The sequence below is a fragment of the Centrocercus urophasianus genome, unplaced genomic scaffold, assembly GCF_019232065.1.
Source record: "Centrocercus urophasianus isolate 14NV4802_14NV808 unplaced genomic scaffold, USGS_Curo_1.0 seq_55, whole genome shotgun sequence".
In the NCBI taxonomy this organism is placed as follows: domain Eukaryota; kingdom Metazoa; phylum Chordata; class Aves; order Galliformes; family Phasianidae; genus Centrocercus; species Centrocercus urophasianus.
This window is the reverse complement of record NW_024885144.1, coordinates 711,809-731,337: the sequence shown is the minus strand read 5'-3', so window position 1 is coordinate 731,337 and position 19,529 is coordinate 711,809. Positions and strand designations below refer to the sequence as shown.

At 46.5% G+C, this 19,529-nt stretch overlaps 1 protein-coding gene across 11 annotated transcripts in view; it reads right to left on the bottom strand.

The window, feature by feature from the left end:
- Positions 1-19,529, bottom strand: part of EXD3 (exonuclease 3'-5' domain containing 3) — a 244,883-nt gene that overhangs the window by 131,192 nt on the left and 94,162 nt on the right. For all 11 annotated transcript variants that reach the window (XM_042835837.1, XM_042835835.1, XM_042835832.1 and 8 more), the window contains 5 exons: positions 17,454-17,507; positions 16,827-16,966; positions 15,943-16,043; positions 8,722-8,795; positions 5,713-5,751 (listed from right to left, as the gene is read on the bottom strand). In XM_042835837.1, the coding sequence (XP_042691771.1) occupies positions 5,713-5,751; positions 8,722-8,795; positions 15,943-16,043; positions 16,827-16,966; positions 17,454-17,507 (408 nt within the window). The remainder of the gene's footprint in view (positions 1-5,712; positions 5,752-8,721; positions 8,796-15,942; positions 16,044-16,826; positions 16,967-17,453; positions 17,508-19,529) is intronic.

Here is a 19,529-nt window from a genome sequence, read left to right as displayed (position 1 = left end):
TGGCCACAAGAACTTTTAAAAAAAAAAAGAGTAATTGCATTCTGCTATTTAAATACCCCTCAACATCACTTTCCTGAGCATAATAGCTCTTACATTTTATTCCATAGGTGGTTACATTTTAATCAGGGTCAAAATGGTCCTGTCGAGAGACACTGCATTAGATCTTGGTGTCACTGAGGATGTTTGCCATTTAGATTTTTCTCTTTATTTAACTGCCAAAATAAGTAAGACTCCATCAATTCCTTGCTGTAGTGTAAGATAACTTATACCTACTAAGGACCAGAAATTGCAAAAGCTTTTCAAATGTATCATGCATAAAGGAAGGTGCTTTACTTTTACGTCTGCTGCTTGGCAGATCTCTACATACTGGCTGTAATGTAGAATAACATCCCTAGAATGTTAGTGGAACTCAGGTTATACATTTGCTGTGAATTACCAGCATCTCACCCCCAGCCACCCAGACAACGAGACTTATGAGCTCACAGGGTTTGATTTGCATGGTCAGAAATTTGAAAATAAATAAGTTATCTCATTGTCACAGCTGGAGGAGGAGATTTGCTGCAGCCTCTCCCAGCGCCGCACACAGGGAACAGCTGCACAGCTCATCTGCTCTGATCTCATGCAAGACCAGAGCACGATGGAGACTGCACTACAGGGGCTGCTTTTCCAGGTGCCCTTCTCCCAGTTCACACATGCCACGTGAAGGACAGATTGGTGCCAACAACTTGCTGGCAAAAGGCTTGGAAAGACGGATGGACGGGCAGATGGATGAACGGATGAACGCTGAGCCACGCTCACAGTGAATGCCTGAAGAACATGGAGCGTTGTTTCAAACACCAGCATTTTTTCTGAGTTCTTTTGGAACGGGTTAGGATTTAAAACATGAGGAATAAATGGACAGCTTCCCCTGTGCAAACAGTAGCACAAAAACGACCGTGGGAAGCTTTTTGATTTAGCCACCAAAAGACCTTTGGCTCAACATCACCATATCTACCACTTCACTGTCCCAGAGATCTTGCAAAATAAGTAATTATACTCTCACAGTCCTAAATAAACAAACTGGTTTTAACTTTGTTCAACACCATATTCTAGTTATTGCCCCAAATTAAGAGTCATTTTGCTGTTCTCTGTCACCCCACTCTGCTCCATGGGAAAAAGAATTTCACAGCAGAAGTCCACGCAAACATACATATAGTTCCCAGATTAAAGTACCTTGAAATAACATTTCAAACTGTTCTAACTGGTTAGTTCTGCTGCAGTTGAATGATTTCCTGCAAAAATACTCCAGATGTTAGAACTGCCAAGCGTGCATGTGCTTTCTGGGATCTAATTGTTCAGAAAACACCCACAGTATTCCATCATTCCCCTGTACCCAACTCGGATATCCCAGCCTTTCCTTGCCAATACAAGAGTGTCACCTGTGGGTGTATCAGGACCTGAGCTTCCCTGGCAGCTCTCAGTTCCTGCTCCACAGACCAGACTGGATCTGAAGGGTCGTGGGTGACTTTACACGAAAGGAGCACAGTGGCACTGGATGGGCACAACTGCAAGATCACCCCAAAAGTATCCCTGGGAACACTGCATCCTGAGAGGTGCAGCAAAGTACCCGACCCTCCCGCTCCTGCTTTAACCAGAGATCTTCAGAGCACCAAAGCCAGGTGATGGGTGCAGTGTGAGATGCCCTCGGCCCCCAGCAGCCACTCAGAACGGACAGAGTGCTCTCCAGTAGGTGCCCTGCTGTGTCACCAGCATTGCATCAGTCAGATTCTGTCTGACAGCTAAACTAGTGAGATGTGCCATTAGCAAGCTGAGTCGCTTCCCTGCATCCCTCACCCACGTTACTGGTCCATGTGTGCTCACTTTTTAAAAGCTTGGCAGATGATAAAAAAAGCAAGACTCAGTGTCCAGATGGAGCTCAGAGATAAGTGGTGTCCCGCAGGGGTCAGTGCTGGGACCGGTGCTCCTTAACATCTTCATCAGTGGGTTGATGCACCATCAGCAGTTTGCAGATGACACCAAGCTGTGAGGTGCGTTCTACACACCCGAGGGATGGGATGCCATCCAGAGGGACCCATTCAGGCTGAGCCATGGGCCCAGGAGAACGTCATGGGGTTCTAAGTACAAGGTCTGGCACCTCAGCTATCAGTGCAAGCGCAAGTGCAAGTGTAAGGACACAGCACAGTCCTGCCAAAAAAGACCTGGTGATACTGCTGGACAGCAGCTGGACATGAGCCAGCAATGTGCCCTTGCAGCCCAGAAAGCCAGCCGTACCCTGGGCTGCATCCAAAGCCACGTGCCAGCAGGGCAGGGAGGGGATCTGCCCCTCTGCTCTGTGCTGTGACACCTCCCCTGGAGCACTGCGACCCGGTGGGGAGTGCTCAGTGCAGGAGAGACACAGAGCTGTTGGAGGGCCACAAAAATGATGGCAGGGATGGAACACCTCCCTGTGAGGACAAGCTGAGAGTTGGGGCTGCGCAGCCTGGAGAAGAGAAAGCTGTGGGGAGAGCTGAGGGCAGCCTATCAGTACCTACAGGGCTGTGAGAAGGGAGGGGACAGACTCTTCAGCAGGGGCTGTTATGATAGGACAAGGGGAAATGGCTTCAAACTAAAGGAGGGGAGATTGAGACTGAACATAAGGGAGAAGCTTTTTTTACGCTCAGGGCAGTGAGGCACTGCACAGATTGCACAGAGAGCTGGTGGTGCCCCATCCCTGCAGACAGCCACGGTCAGGCTGTTGGGGCTCTGAGCACTGCTGGAGCTGTGGGTGTCCCTGTGCACTGCAGGGAGTGGGACCTGATGGCTGTAAGGGTCCCTTCCAACTCAGTAATTCCATAAAAAATGCCTACCACCCTTTTTAGTCTCCAAGTGGTTCTTTCTGGCAGGATTTCCCTGGCAGGCAGACTGCTCCTCAACATCAGCATCTCACCGGTTGGTCTGCAGTTTTTGTACCCAATTCTATTAACCTTATGCAGCTGGCTAAGGCTATGAAAAACATTAAACATGCAAAAATGGGAGCAGAAGGGCACGCAGCAAAGCAGACAGCTGGCTCATGCCCTGCCTGTTTTTCTCCTGCATATCTACCATCAGTACCCTACACACCTTCCTCTGTGCTTGTGAGGACAGGCACTCTCCCTGCGTGTTTCCACGCAGCTCACAGGCTCAGTTAGGCGAGCAAATGCAGAGCAGCACAGCTGGCACCGTGCAAGAAGAGTGCTCTTCCCCTCCCTGTGCCCCGAGGTATCTGTGCTTGGAGAAGACACACAAAGCACAGCTCTCCTCCTGGGCTGGCAGGGCTTGCCAACAGGCGGTTGATGAGGGCACTTTCCCTACGGGATGAAGACGTTTTGATTCCTTTGCTTTCCCTCCAGCCCCTGCCTGCCCACAGCTGCCATCCCTGCCTGCTCAGCCGCAGCCTGGCCAGCACGGCAGGCAGGAGAGGGCAAAACCAGTTTCCTACAGGGCTGAGAACAGGTTCTGTTGGCCCCATGATTAACTACACGGCTTCTGCCTTTTGTAGGAGCAGTCTGCTTTACACCTTCGTTCATCCTACAGGGTAGGAACAGGAAAATTCTGCACTTGTACTGCTTCGGGTGAACAGAAAGAAACACCACACTCACCATACCAAATGTGGTCAGCCCCAGTGAATAAGGGGGGCTGCACCAGGGCTCTTGATATCTGTATAATGTAAGACTTTTGTTATGGATGCAGCACAGAATTTAACCAAAAAAAAAAAAAAAAAAAAGGGATTTAAACCCACGGAAACTTTCAGAGTCTTTTGACTTAAAACAGAAAAAAAATACTATACAAAGGTTCTGGCTGTTGTCAATCATGGAGTTTTCTGGGAGTTTTGGTTCCCACTGCCCCAGAGGACCCAAAAGTCACTCTGCATCCCTCCCCCTGCTTCCCACTCAGTGCTGCATCACCAGGCAGAGCTCCAAACACCAAAACTTGCAGTGAGCCTGAACTACGTGCACAGATGGAACACACAACACCAACCGCAGCTATTTCCAGCCCTACAAGGCACTGCCTAACAGACTTTTGTTGTTGTTGTTGTTTGGTCAAAACATGCCAAGTCATTAGTGAAATTCCGAGTGAGAAGTACACTTTTTCCCTCAGGTAAAGCCCAATCTTGCAAAAAAACCAGTTACAGTCAGCCTTGAGTTTTGCACTGGTAAACAAAGCACGTCCAGAGATTTTCCTTTTCTTCTCCTTGAAGCAGCCATGCTGCTAGCAGCGTGGAGCAGCAGCTTAGCTGCACATGCAGTTATTTCAGTTTCCTCCAGATGCACAGGTACAGGTTCTGATTGCTTTAATGCGATGCCAAAGACAGTAATCTCTGATAGCAAGAAGAGCTAGGACTGATAACAGGCAAGTTTAAGCACTACCCATGTGATAATTACACAGCTATCAAAACTGGGTAAGCTGTAGCAGTCAGGAAACACAGTGTTTGCATTGGTTGGAGAAAGCAAAGATGATCTCCTGCCATAGTCCGTCATCCAGCTGAGCTCCCACCAGCCACCAAACTTTCCTGAGCATCTATTGCCATGCGTCCCATCGCTACAGAAGACTGACATGGTCTGTAACTGTGTATGTTAATTAGAGGTTTTTCCCACTATCCACACCATGGCACTGGCAGAAACTCCTTCACTGCATGCACCAAAGCTGTGACATGAAGTCTGCTACACCCTCATGTCCAATCCCATCTCAGGTCCTGATCCAGCAAGAAGCCAGCACTTGTGTTGGCCTTCAAGCCTGTGGGAATCAAAGGAAAACCACAAATATGCTGAAAAGATCACTGAGATCAAGAACCAAGACCAAATCTTCCCTCACAAAGTCTGGCCTCTTGCAAGGGTACAATATGCTACATGTGGAAGTTAAATATCCCGCTCAGAAAGACACAGAGTAGGTTTCACAATTACCACGAAGGGATGCTGGCCATCTTATCAACCATCTGTCTGAAGAAACCCTTCCTCATGAATTGGCACTGTCCCTTTTCCTTCTACCTCACGGAAGGGAGACGAAACATCTCATATTGAAAGTGCACCCAAATCTGGTGTGCACAGATACTGCACAACATCTCACATGCCTGGGTGTATACACTGTCACTAATGGGGTATCACCATAGAATTTCCCAGTATCTCATTGTCCTATTATGTATTTATTGCAGTTTCAGGCCAAAACGCAGTTGCCTGAGCTCTCCCGTTGTACATTAAGAAAAAACAAAATACTTTTTCCTGCATTATTAAAACTGCTCATGTCTGAGAGCACAAGACGTAGAAGTCACAGTGCCTAACAGCCACACATGAACCTGCTGGGAGTTATTCCAAGTGGGCTGTTCAGTGGCCAGTCTGACATTTGTTTGGTTTTACTCACACAGTTTGCCAGCTGCCTGAAGAAAATTTCTTCTCTTCCTCCTCATAATTAAGCATCCTCATTATTTGTACAAATAAGCACCAGGAAGCAAAAGAATGCATTTGATAACATCATCCAAAAGCTAAAGTTAAACCAGGATTGTTTAAAGTCTCACAGGAATTCAAATATAGTTTTTCTTCCTTGCTCTTCCCTGCACCCTCTATTTTGCTGTCTGAGCTTTTACACAAAGTGTAAATCTCTAATAGTTGGGCTCCAGTATTTGGTTGTCTATTCTGAACCCCTTAAAATAGCCCCCAACCAAATAGCCTGAGAAAATGGGAGAGAGAAATCCATACTCACCTGGACGTGATCTGTCCAATTCTCCTGAGTCATGGTTTTCTGAAAAGACAAAATGACTCCTGAGCTATCGTACAAAGAGGAGAATGCTACATACAACAAGGTGAAATTTAACACACCATCCTAAACACTGCCATCAATTGAGGAATGCGTACAGGAATGCATGGGAAACCTGTGCTTCTCATATGTCACCAGCCGGAGAATGGCAGAAAAACACAGCCCAGACCGTGTAATTTGGGCAGCTACATCACAAAAGACAAAAGTCTCAATCTGATCAAAGCACACGGGCAACACAGCTCCTCACCCAGCAGTGCCTCAAGCACTCCTCACTACCCAGAGCTGGGACTCACTTATAAAAGCAATCACCTTTACTCGAGTGGTGCTCCTGCAACGACCAAAGCGTCACTGAGCAAAGCTGAAACGGGCCACAGTGTGGTGGAACACGTGGATTGTTGCTGCTGCCTTCTCCTCAGGAGGTGTGCAGTGTGTCCATAGAATGTTCCCCTCTGTGGCACAGCCTGACAGAAAGCGTCCCCATGGGCTGCAGTACGGAAATGATCTCAGGGATTATCTGCAATGCTGAGCCTCCAGAATACGAAAGGACAAACTCTTCTCCACAGCCAAGTCATGAAAAATCCTCTGAAATCATGAGGCCTGGGAAAGGAAACCGATAAGCTAAAATTCCCATTCAAGTGTAATTCAGAGCCAACTTTGGGAGAAACTTGGGACAGGAGCTGTTCTCCACTCTGCCAAGAAAGCAGGCTGCAAGAGACTGATCTGCCATGGATGCCAGAGCCTCACCCCCAGCTTCTGGCAGAGTAACAGTGACTACTAGTGCCACTTCTATGGAAAGGTAGAGAGCAAACAGGGAGTAAGAGCCTCACAGAAAACATCTTGGAGATATACAAGCATGTAATCTAAATACTAGTGAGATGAAGGAGCCATTTGACCAGACCTCGTACACAGCTGAGAATGGTAAACAGAACACCGAAGAGCTCTCAGAAGGGATGGTGTCCAGAAACAGCTGCCAAATGTACCTTAATTGAAGTCACTGGCCAGCTTGGATACTTTAAATCAAGCATATACTGCAAAACAAAGGAAATGGAAGGCCAGGGAGAGCAGAACACCAGATAAAGAATCCATTTCACTCTGCTAAATAAATACACCTGGACAAATGCTTTCGTCTCCTTCACAGTGAATGCTCCCTAGAATGACATTGTCCAACACCACAGCCTTGTGATGAAGGATGCAGAATGGCCCACGCCTCCCCAGGTCTGTGTCAGTTCTTCTGCTAGGCAGGAATCACAGCCTTACTTCTGGATCAGGAGGGCCTGAAGCAGAACTGCCTGTGCCAGAGCAGTGTCATCAGACGACCACCACTTGACCACATCTTCCCTTTCAAAGCAAACTTCAAACGAATCCTCTTTTGAAAAAAAGACAAAGCACTTCTGGAGAAGGTGTCTCATTTCCTGCAAAGTGGATCTCTGAAGACTGGATCAATTGGGAACAACATGCGGGGCCGCTAAAATCGCTGCTAAAGAGCTTCCTGCAACCACAGGAAAGAAGTCCTCTATGAACTGCAACTGGTGAAATACCACGCCATGAAAGAAGAAGAAGCAAACAAAATTGATTCTCAGCTGAGACAATCTGCAAGGCCCAGGGTGATGGGGAATGCCAGAAAATCGAGAAAAGCACCAAAACAGTTAACAAGAAGGGAAATGAGCTTCCCACTGCAGTGTGCTCAAGAGCATCCAAAGAAAGACAGGGAGCTGTCGGAGAGGGTGCAGAGGAGGGCCACAAAGATGATCAGACAGGATGAGGGAGCTGGGCTTGTTCAGCCTGGAGAAAAGAAGTCTGTGGGGTGACCTCACTGCAGCCTTCCAGTGCCTAAAGGGAGCCTATAAACTCTTGGAAAGGGTTGATAACAGCAGGACAAGGGGAAATGGTTTTAAGCTGAGGGAGGGAAGATTGAGGTTGGATGTCAGGGGGAAGTTCTTGACAGAGAGAGTGGTGAGGTGCTGGAACAGCTGCCCAGAGAGGCTGTGGATGCCCCATCCATCCCTGGAGGTGTTCAAGGCCAGGTTGGATGGGGCCCTGGGCAGTCTGGGCTGGTGTGAAATGTGGAGGTTGGTGGCCCTGTGTGTGGCAGGGGGTTGGAGATTCATTATGGTCCCTTCCAACCCGGGCCATTCTGTGTGTGATTCTGTGATTCAAAGGGCAGTGACTTGGCTCAGCACACTCATGAGAGGGGAGAAGAAAGCACTGTCAAGCAATTCTGCAATTAACTGCAAGTCAAACTCCAGGCTGCCTCCTGGAAAATGCTCCCCAGAAAGAATTAATGGCATCTTCCTGTTTTTAGGAGCCCTCAGTGCCAGGACATGTAACAGTGTGCTTGCAAAGAGGACTCGGAAGTTGGGCAATAGTACAGTTAGTTCAGACAGTCGTTCAGGAGCTGAAAGCACTCCCATTTGGCTCAGTAGTAACAGGGCTGCTAGCACAAAAACCGTCTGTGGCAGGCTTGGGACTGAACCTATCACAGGCGGGCCACCAGTAACAAAGAAGTGACTACAAGGAACAGAGCAATGCAGAGTGCTTACACAGCGGTGCTCTTAAATTCAGAAAATAAAAGATGAAGTCTTCTCTATGCAGTATTTCTCCAGTCTGTTTGTGATGGTTGAGAGAAACCAGACCAGTGGAGAGTCGCCCCTTACCAGCTATGTGCTGATGTACACGTGTCCCAGGGCACTGCTGAGGACACAGGTGAACAAGGACCCAGATCTGTGTAATTACCACTACTGCTCATTGGAATATGAATGGACACAGCAGCTTTTCTCTAACAGAACGCACAGGTCCAGCAGCACACCCAGCACGCCTACATGGTAACTACCACAGGAGCTTGTTCACATACAGTACATATATGTATATACATGTATTTCTGTGATACCAGTCATTCAGAATGTGGAAACAAATAAAGACTCATCCACAGCCATGCCACACAATACAGAAACATACCTCCACAAACCTCTTGTAAAAGAGATAATTCAGAGTTCTCAAGTGCCGCTGATTTATGACATTAGGACAGAGAGCTAAAAGGAAAAAAAGGCATGTGAGTATACAACATAACTGAACTTCCAATAAGCTTTACTGCCTCGCCATCAGATTTTTTCTTTCCCAGCTTCAAACTATGTAAGAGAAAGGCAGGATGCCATCAAACTCAGAACAATGAGGGACAGACACACAGAGTCAGCTTATCTCAACTATAAACTGTTATTTACACTTTCAACCATGATTACCAATGCTAATCCTTGGCTACTGATATCTCTGGTTGCACCACCCCTGACTGATAAGATCACCTGCTGGTTCAATATCCTTCACAGTCAATGACTTCACACCTTTAATTACATTGCATCCTCTCAGAAGTACCACCTCCAGTGTCTAAAGGTTGTATTAATTTTGATTTGAATGGAAGCTGTGCTGTTGGATCATTTGAGCAGTTTTGAACACGTTGCTCAGGATTTACACTTGTGGCTAAAGTTCATTCAATAAAATACATACACAGGAAAGAGACTCCATATCCATACAAAAGAGGGAAGTGACTACCATGTCGCTGAGCTAGCAAGCAACAGTTGTTTTTGTTTTTATTACTGTCATCTTCATTAGATACGCTGCATTACAACTGCAAAAAATCAGATCTTCACACAGCACGTTGTTTTGAAATCCACTGCAGTGAGAGATAAATGCAGAAGATAAAACAGATTGAATAGGATTGGCATACATATCTGTCAGTTCTCGCAGGATGCTGGGATGTGTGTGCATGGAAAGGTGGAACCAAACCCTCCGTTGGGTTTCAGTGGCTAAAGCCATCCTGGGAGCCAGAAGGAGAAGGATCAGCAATCGGAAATGCTATCAGGCAACAGTAAAGAGAAAACGCTCCGCAGCCTCCCTGTAATGAGCTGACAGCAGGAGGAAGCAGTGCTGCTGTCCAGAGGGTGCTCTCCACAGGATGCTCCGCGTCACACGTGGTGTGCCCAGAGGACTGAAAGCAGAGTGAAGAGAGATCTCTGACCACCAGTCCCTGCAAGCAGAAGGATGCGGAACAGTGCAGCTTTCAGAGCCCGGTGAATCACTGCTTTTAGCCTGAGCGCTGCCATCTCAAACACCAATGTTTAAAGCTGTTATGTTTAAGTTCGTCTTCCAGTGTGACCATATAACCTCAAAGCAAGGTTATACCTCCTACCCTAAAGATTTCAAAGCACTTCAGAGAAAAATATGGTGGGACTGCTTCAGATCACCAAAGAGAATCTGTTAAAGGCTTTTTTTTTTTTTTTTTCTGAGAGACCCCAGAGGAAATTTCCAAAGGATGGGACTTGGTTGAACCAAGGGATTTCACATGTCAGGATAGAGGGACACAGACACTCTGTACAATTTTAAAGACACCAGTGATGTTTTCCACTCTGATATGGAAGAATTGAACTTGAATCCATTTTCAGTATCTTATTACAAACAACAGAGAATGGAAAACGTGAGGATGAAAAGTAACTTGGTGGAACAAAGATGGGTTTAAAGGAAAAACAGCAAAATAAAACCAAAATGGACTTCAGTGAACTGGCAGGTAAGATTTCATATTGCTGGTAAGGGAAAAAGAGGTTCAGAAGAGCTGGAAATGGAAAACTGGAAGTGAAGTAAGAGAATAACTGCTATATCAGAAGATCTATGACACTGAGGCAGAGAGCTAGAAAAGGGCTGTCTCACTGAAAGGCCTCAGATACAGCAAGGAAGTGCACAGAAAGTGGAACTGAATTAGACGCAGGCCAAGGAAGAATGCAAACATGTAAAGTCAGAAAGCTTAAAGTTAAACATGAGATGCATCCACCAAGAACCATAAAGGCAGAAAAAATCTTGCTAAAAATAAATTTGTAAAAAGAGGAAGACCAGGGAAAGTGCCAGCAAGTCCCTGCACAGAGGAGGAAAGCTGTGTATGGGCCAGGTATTGCTCATCTTTGTTACAGTAAGGTTCTCTGTACTATTAAATGCAGCATTTTGTGAGTTTTCAAGACTCCCACATTTACAGTGGACAAAGCTGCTGGTAATGGACTTGTTTTGCAGCAAGAGAAACTTCAGTTAGCATTTTGGAAGAAAAAAAAAACACCTAATGGAATGGCTAGAGAAGAACACCATAGGTTGCATGGGATGCTGCAAGCTTTCCACCTTGGAGGTCAGTAAGAATAGGTTACAGACTTTATACAGAAGCAGCGGAAGGGAAGCCTGTGGCTGTGGGCACTGAGCGTGATGAGGGCAGCACTGCAGAATCTTTGCTGAGCCTTTTCACTGCAGTTTCATGACTGCAGAAACCAATTCACTTCAGGGAAGAGCAACTTCTCCAAGGCCACGTACTGATTAGGACCAAGCACGAATCTGAACTCGGATCTGAGTCAAAACAGGTGTTTTGTTTGCAGGATAATAACCATCTTCCTATTCTGCAGCTGTACTTGGGGAGCTTGGGGATCATCGCTGGGCTGTGAAGCACGAGTGGAACACAAACAGTATAACACAGAAACACAGAATCACAGAATGGCCGGGGTTGGAAGGGACTTCAAGGATCATGAAGCTCCAACCCCCTGCCGCCAACCTCCACATTTCACAGCAGCCCAGGCTGCCCAGGGCCCCATCCAACCTGGCCCTGAACACCTCCAGGGATGGACGGGGCATCACAGCCTCTCTGGGCAGCTGTTCCAGCTCCTCACCACTCTCTCTGTCAAGAACTTCCCCCTGACATCCAATCTCAATCTGCCCTCCCTCAACTTCAAACCATTTCCTACCCTTTCAACATAACAATAGGGAAGCACCTCCAGGACAGCTCCACAACAGTGCTGCACAGAGGTACACATCTGGGACTGACTCAGAAGCAAAAATTCCACTCTGCTCTCAGCCATTAGCAGGGAGTTAATGACTATTAGCAACGGAGAGGAAGTAAAAATGAAATCTGTTTGTCACATCGGATGTGAAACCACTAATACACACCTGTTTCATTCATGTAACACCGGTACATGGTGCAATGCATTTCTGGGTGTGTGACTGTTGCTTTCAGGTCACAAATGACTCCTCTTGAGCTGGGATGAGGACGGGGCCCTCTCGTTACACGGAGTGCCTGACTCCATTCACAATGGGACTCCTTTACTCTGCCCTGGCAGAACAGGAAGGCCCACACAAAGCAGACTTTGTTGTGGGACAAAGTAAAGCAGCCTTGGTTTAATAAAATCAGAGAACCTGAAATCCTAGAGGCTTTTACCCCGGTACTGCTAAGGACTGCTGGGGAACCTGATGAGGAGCGAGCTGTGCATTAATCGCAGTATATTATGATGAGAGTATTCCCTGAGTGCAAATCAGTGGAGGGTAAGGCAAGACTCAAGAAAACCTCTTTTTGTTGTAACCTCAAAGATGCATTGTCTCTCACAGTGCTCTGAGCCACTGCAGGTTGGGCTGAGCAGTCCTTGGAAGGGAAGGGGAGCAGAAGCCCAAGTCTGGCCCCAAACCCTTGAGCTCCCTGCTGGTTTTGCTGCCAGGAGTGTTGGCTGACCCTGTGCAGGGAGAGCGTAGCACATGGCTTTCGATCAGTGCCTACAGGAAAAATCGCTCTGGTGTGGTCTCTCCACAAGTATAGATAGGATGTATTCACAGCCAGAACACCAGGACTGGTGTGACGTTTGCAATGGACAGCGTGGAGCTGCTGGGCGCCTTGGCTTGCCTACAGCAGGTCTTGCACCCTTTGTGTTTCAGCACAGGCAAACACGTTGGAGAAGGTAAGGACCAAGGATGGAGCTGACACGTTCCCTTCTCCAGCAGCCCAAGTGCAGCCCAGGTCAGGACGCTCGGACCCAGTGTGTAAGCCTACAGTGCCATACAGGAACGAGCTGGCATGCACCACGAGGGCTAACAAGCCTGGAGGAACGCCACGGCGTCCGCAGGGCGCACAGCCACTGCAAAGCAACTGCAAAGGAAAAGAACCACCTCCTGCTCTTAACAAGCAAAAGGTGAAAACGTTTGAAATCTCCCCCGGCCAGGAGCCGGCCCAGCCCCTCCTTCCTCCAGCGCATCTCCTCCGGGCTGTGCCCGCTGCCGGGCGGCCCTCGTCCGCCCCCTGCTGCCCCGGGACACCGCGCCGGGCACGGCGGCACTGCGGGCAGCGCTCCTTGCAGAGACCCGTAAGGCAGCAAAGCTTCAGCTTTCAGGGAATAACCAACCTGCTGACCAAACCAGGAGCGTTTCGCTCGGTTTATGCCAAAAAACCACTTTCCAAAGACATTCAGAGTGCCCGGGCATCGAGGTGCTCAGGCGGCTCACGATGCTGCTGCAGGACTTTCTTGCCATACCTTCAATTCCCATCCCTTCTCTATCACTGCTTTACTCTCACACGAAAGCTGAGCCCGAGAGGTGACGGCTCTGATTCCCTTCCTATCTCACAAATGATGAACTGTCACATCTAAAGCCAACGCTGAGCTGCTGGGGGTAAATTGGCTGTGTAAAGATACAGACAAATAAACAAAACCATTCCAAACTCAGGGTCTGCTCCCCCATCTCAGAGATCTGCTTTGGACTAACAATTGTTTTGCAAATCTAAGTCGACCTCTGAGAGTCTCCAAAGAGCATTAAGCAATTAGGCAGCAATAGCTACAAGGCTCGTTAAACCAGAGCACACTGACCCAGGTGTGAGAAAAGACTCTGTAAAACGCCATTTCCTCAATCACACGCCATTTCTGCCAGACTTCTTCCTTCCCCAATAAAGCTAATTATATGGAATCCACACACAGTTTCTGAGGACGCCCCTGGGACTCAGCAGAAAATCTCCCACTTACCGTGCCCTGCTTTGTCTTTAGCAGGGATGCTGGGATGCAGTTCAGAAAAAGATGAGGTGGACTAACCTAAGCCGATGGTTTATTTGCTCTGAGGCTCCAGACCTATTATTTTTATTGGGCCACCTCCTGTCAGGCTCTGAAAGGTAAAAATGGCAGTTCCAAGAGGTGTTTCAAGTCTTAGAGGCTGAACACACCAAAGTTCTGCTTAGGTTCACTGACATTTTCTGAGAGGACAGCGGTGAGCTCTTGGGTAGAGGAAGAATGAAAGTGGATTTGGAACTACAGTAACTGAGTCACGTACAAGCTTGCCTTCTCATACCAAGAAACCCTGTCCTCCTCCAGCCTTTCTCACCAAAAGCCACTTCCCTCTGCTGCTGCTGCTCTCAGCCTCTCTCAGCAAGTGGGAGTCATGAAAGGAGACAGCAAGCAGCCGAAGGCTGCGGCATCGAGCAAGCCCACAATCAGGTTAGGTAACACCAAGTGTGAGTTTCACCTCACTGCTTGCTTTTGATGGAGCTGTTCAGGACAAGAGGAGATCTCAGAAGAAAGTTTTTAGAATCTGTCCATTCTACCAAGTCTGTTTCCTTCTTGCACTCTTTTCTCACAGTTAAGATCTACGTGCACTAAACAAGGGAAAGAGGAGCAGAGAAGAGGAAAGTCACGTTATTCCAGCTGCCACCACTTTCAGTTCAGTTCCAGAAGATTGAAAACAAAATTTCACATGCTTGAAAAATTTCCAAAGTATTTCAAAGGAGACTACAAGGCCCCTGGTTTAGCAAAGTGTCAAGTGCTGCTCTTAATTACATGTGATATTGGACTTGATGATCTCTGGAGGTCCCTTCCAACCCCTACAATTCTGTGATTCTGTGATATGAGGTAAAAAAATGAATATCCACTTTCACATCCACATCTATGAATGAGAGTCAGTCAACCTTGGCTGTAGCTGGGCCAAGTATGACGTTGTTTCAAAATCAGAAGGACCACAGGCCATCTCACACAGTAGGTGAGTCAGCTCCCTCTAGCCTGTGGCTCACCCTGCATTGTAGTGTGGGACAAGTCACTCTCTGGAACTGCTGGCAGGAATAATGTCTGTAGGAGAGACTCTCATTCTGCATCTCAGGGAAACTCCTCACTGTGGATCCACTGTGGAGGTCCAGTTAGAGACTGCCATTACTCATGGCAGTACAATTCCTGGGACGCTCTCACCAGGCTGACACACTACCAGCCAATAGAGAGCAACGGAGATCAACAGCTCCATATTCTTCTTTCTCCTAGAATTTTTATTATTATCGTCCTACTACCTCATGACTTTGCAGGGATTATGGCATTTCACATTTATAGCTAAAGGTATATCTGTGGTGCATCTTTTACAACGAAAGGGCAACAGCTCAATGCCCTTTACAGATGAAGGACAATACAGCCTAGTGAATGATTAACCTCACAAAGAAGGAAAAATTACTGAAGACTAGTAAACTCCAAGGAATGTTTTAAATGTTAAATAAATCACCCCCTTGTGCCTCAGATTCCACACCAGAGTGCTAAGCTTAATTGTATTTACTTATCCTCCAGTGAGGGTCTGCAAGGATTATCTTATTAACTTCTGAGCCGCAGGTTGAAAACGTGAAGATTAATATGCAATACAGCGTTGCTGCCAGGCATAATAAGCCCACAGTTTGTGGTTAGAAACCACTTTTCAGTCCAAGAAAAGAGAACTGCGTATCTTGAGGAGATGATGGAAAGCTTTGTAGGGTGAAACCTAACAGTGCACCTAAAGGTTTCCAACGTATGGTCCCAAAGGGTGGCAAAAATCAACAGTGCTCACTAACAACAGAAAGCAGGATGAAGCAGATTTGATAAGACAACTGGTAGTGTAGCAGATCTATTCAGTGATGTAAAGTGCTTTACTTCTCTCAGGAAACTGCAAGTCTTCAAGTTCCCTGCTGCCAACCCTATTTTACAAAAAGAATACAAAGGACTGCAAGGCTTCTGCTTCCAAAGGGTTATCTCTTCACAACTGGTGGACTCATAACTCAAGAAAACAGATCCCGAGATGAGTAATGACTTGCTTCTTACGAGAGCGGAATGGAGTCGTAACTCAAAGCTGGCCATCATGTGTTTATGTAGTGCCATTCTGAGGTCAAGATTTATTTCATATCATGGAAGAAGCAGCCTATTAGTCACAAGCACTTCATTCTCCGACAGCACAAAGCGATAATTCCCATAACTTACCAGCCTTGTTTTGGAATACCATTAATTAAACTATGAAACTACCCATGATAAATTACAGCAGAGATTCCTTGCTAAACACGGAAGAAGACAACTGACTTCATCTGTTCTGTGTTACTGAGGTGGCTCCAGAGTATGCTGCAGCATCACATACCTGGATCTACGTTAAATCGCTCCAGGAGTCTGAAGATCAGCTTGCTCAGCATTTTGCGGTTCAGTTTATCTGGCTTGTACCTGGACAGACCTTGATATTGTCTGTAAGCAAACAAACAAATAAATTCCGTACTTGTGGAATTGCTTACGGTTTTGCAAACAGCAGATACTTAGCAGTAGAGGTACCAGGGTTTGGTAGGTGTTGGCAAGAACAGACCCCTATCTTTCCTGAGTTATAGGAAAAAGCCAGCAATACAGCCACACAAATTTCCCAGTCAGTGACCGGGAAAGAGAAAGACAGCAATTCCCTCTCATCTTCTCTCAAAACTATGACTGCAACCATTGCATCTACATTGTGACTTTTATTGTACTGCTGGCTTTGTGACTGACAGGAGCTATTCTAGTGAGAGGCAACTTATAAATTAAAACACACACAACTATTTCACAACAACACGAAGATTAACCACTAGTATCTCTAGTTTTTCTGCCCCTTCATCACAGTGTTATCTTCCTGCCAAACCTGTACAACCGATACTGAAACTCAGCCTTGTCTCCAGCAAAGCACAGGAGTGCGATTAGCACAACCTCCTGGAGGGAGCTTTCATATTTTCATATTGCTGAGATCTGCTGCACACTTCTCATTTTGCACTCCTCTCTCCTGACAGGATGAAGCACCTGTCAATAGGAAAGATATCTCTGCCTTACCAGCAAAGGGTTTGAAACGACTCTGGCACAGATACCAGAATGTCCCCATCCTCAGCTGAAAAGTAGATAGATTGCAGTCCGTTATGCTGAGAAAATGATCTTAGGTAGGCAAGCAGAGAACACGCTGTCCTCTGACAGGCAGTCAGCCCAGCTGTTTATAAGTTCAACAAATATTTCTACCTTGCCATATCTCTGATATTAAAATCAGGTTCACACCAGGTGTCCAGTATCTGTAAAAGCCTGCACTGGAGCTCAGGATGTTCTCCCACATAATCTTCAACCAGGTTAATTTTGTCTTGAAACAGTAGCGGTGCACACATCTAGGAAAAGAAATTTGAGGTTATTTGTGCTGGATGTTAAGAATTATGCCCTGCCTTTGATCAGAATGGTCAGTGCTGCAGCAAACAGGAGGCGTGGAAGAGCTCTAAATTGCCAAACCCTTACTTAACCAACTTGTGCTGTCTAAAAGACAGATGTTGCATTTTCAACACAACTATTAGAGAAAGTGGCAAAGCTTCAAAGCAGTAAAACCAATAAACTTTACCAAAATGATTATTTGCCAAGAACACAGCTAGAATTTTTTATTGTAGTGGCTCTAAGTAGGAAAACAGTCTAGTAAAGGGCCTAACAAAATATACTCTGTCACTCCTCTAGAGGTAAAGGCACTTTAGCCATGGAGCAGTGACTTCTTGCAAACGAGATAAAGCCTCAAGTGAAACACATCACAACTTAGAGGCCTTTGATGGAATTCCTGCTTAGCAAAAGGTGGATCTGAAGACAGAGAAGTCTGCAGAGGAAATGACTCACCTTCTCCACATCTTGATCTGACTGTAGTTTTAGCTTAATACTCAGGATGGCTGCCTAGAAAATAATCAAAAAAACGTGTATTTAGGAAAAGAATAACACAGTGGGTAATCAGGCACTATTTCACACTGAAGTATATATGCTATTACAGAAAGTTTATGTCAGATAATTATTTCTGTTAGGTTTTCAAGTACAAACATCTGTCCACGTACAGTCCACTTCAAAATGTACCAAAGCACCCGTGGCAACAATGCATACTGTGAGCAGTGTAAAACCAAAGATCAGGTTGTCTGGCAGAAAGAGGGAGAAAGCAAAGTGCTTGGAGAAGCCTAGCCAAGGAGGATATTTTCTAACAATATCCAACATCAAACAATTATTCTATAATATCAAAAAACTTGATCCGCCATAACTTCCTAAGTCCAATCTTAGAGGCGTTGGAGGGGACCCCAAGGATCATCAGGTTCCAGCCCTTCTGCCACGCAGGGCTACCAGCCTCTAGATCTAGGCTGCATCCAACCTGGCCTTGAACGCTTCCAGGGATGGAGCATCCACAGCCTCTCTGGGCAGCTGTTCCAGCACCGCACCGCTCTCCCTGTGAAGAAATTCCCTATTTTCCAAGCTGGTTGTAAATGTACATGTTTGATGGTGCTGCATCTCTGAGCCTCCTGCAGCATGCTTTACACTAAGCAGCAGCCACAGGAAAAGAGTCTTTTATCAGCAGAGGTCACAAATGCCAATTTATTCAGATGAGGATAAAAACAGTAAGGTGGGACTTACAGACCAAGCTATGCTCTTAGACGGGTTTCTATTCTGTCATTCATTTTGCTTTGAGAGAAAGAGATAATGACTATTATGGATTCCTTTTTTCATGGATGGCCTTCTTGATCTGCTACTTGTTAGAATACATAAACAAAGGTATTACAGTAGAAGTGCAAATGCAAACCTCACATTTACACCTCACTTTCACAGAACATGTACAGAAAAATTTAACAAGAAAAACTACCGGAGTGGAGTAGGAACACACCTTTATACCTTTTTCTGGGTCCTCTCCTACCATTCAAGTGACACCTCGTGTAATCGCTGGATTCACAAGTCCTGCAGACTCAGCCCAGCACTGCAGACCCAGCATTGCTCACAACAAAGCTATGGGTTGCATTTCCTCCAGGGAAATCCACGTGTTCCACATCCCCTGCACTGAGGACTGTGTACAAAAGCAAATAAACAACACATACCACCTGAGTTGGTCTGTCTGATTGGCCAGAAGCATAGAGATGCCCCACTGTCAGTGGGAAAACATTTTTCTATTTTTTTTAAGCAAACAAACACTGCATCACTGACTGCCCAGGATTGATATCCAAAAAAGAAATCAACCAAAGAACTTTAGGAATTAACATTAATACAGTGACTGTATGCTACAAATCAGGTACTGAACAGAAAGTCACGTTACAGCGTCCCAGCCCTCATAACTGCAACAAATTCTCAACTCTTTGAAAGGGTTGATAACTGCAGGACAAGGGGAAATGGTTTGAAGTTGAGGGAGGGAAGATTGAGGTTGATGTCAGGGGGAAGTTCTTTGCTATGAGAGTGGTGAGGAGCTGGAACAGCTGCCCAGAGAGGCTGTGATGCCCCGTCCATCCCTGGAGGTGTTCAAGGCCAGGTTGGATGGGGCCCTGGGCAGCCTGGGCTGCTGTGAAATGTGGAGGTTGGTGGCCCTGTGTGTGGCAGGGGGTTGGAGCTTCGTGATCCTTGAAGTCCCTTCCAACCCCGGCCATTCTGTGATTCTGTGAAATTCTCACTCCAGATCTGATAACTAAAATCCCATCTGTTTAGGGCCTAAACTGCTCTGCTTCATCATGTGCGTAAGTCTCTTTTCTTTGAAATTACCAGACTGATATCACAAAGTGCAAGCACAGAGATCGTTCTCAGGTTGTATACAGGCTGAGCATTGCTACGTCTGCTTTGGATGCACAGAAGAGCTTTGTGTCTCCAAAACCCCTTTCCCTTCCCTTCCCTTCCCTTCCCTTCCCTTCCCTTCCCTTCCCTTCCCTTCCCTTCCCTTCCCTTCCCTTCCCTTCCCAC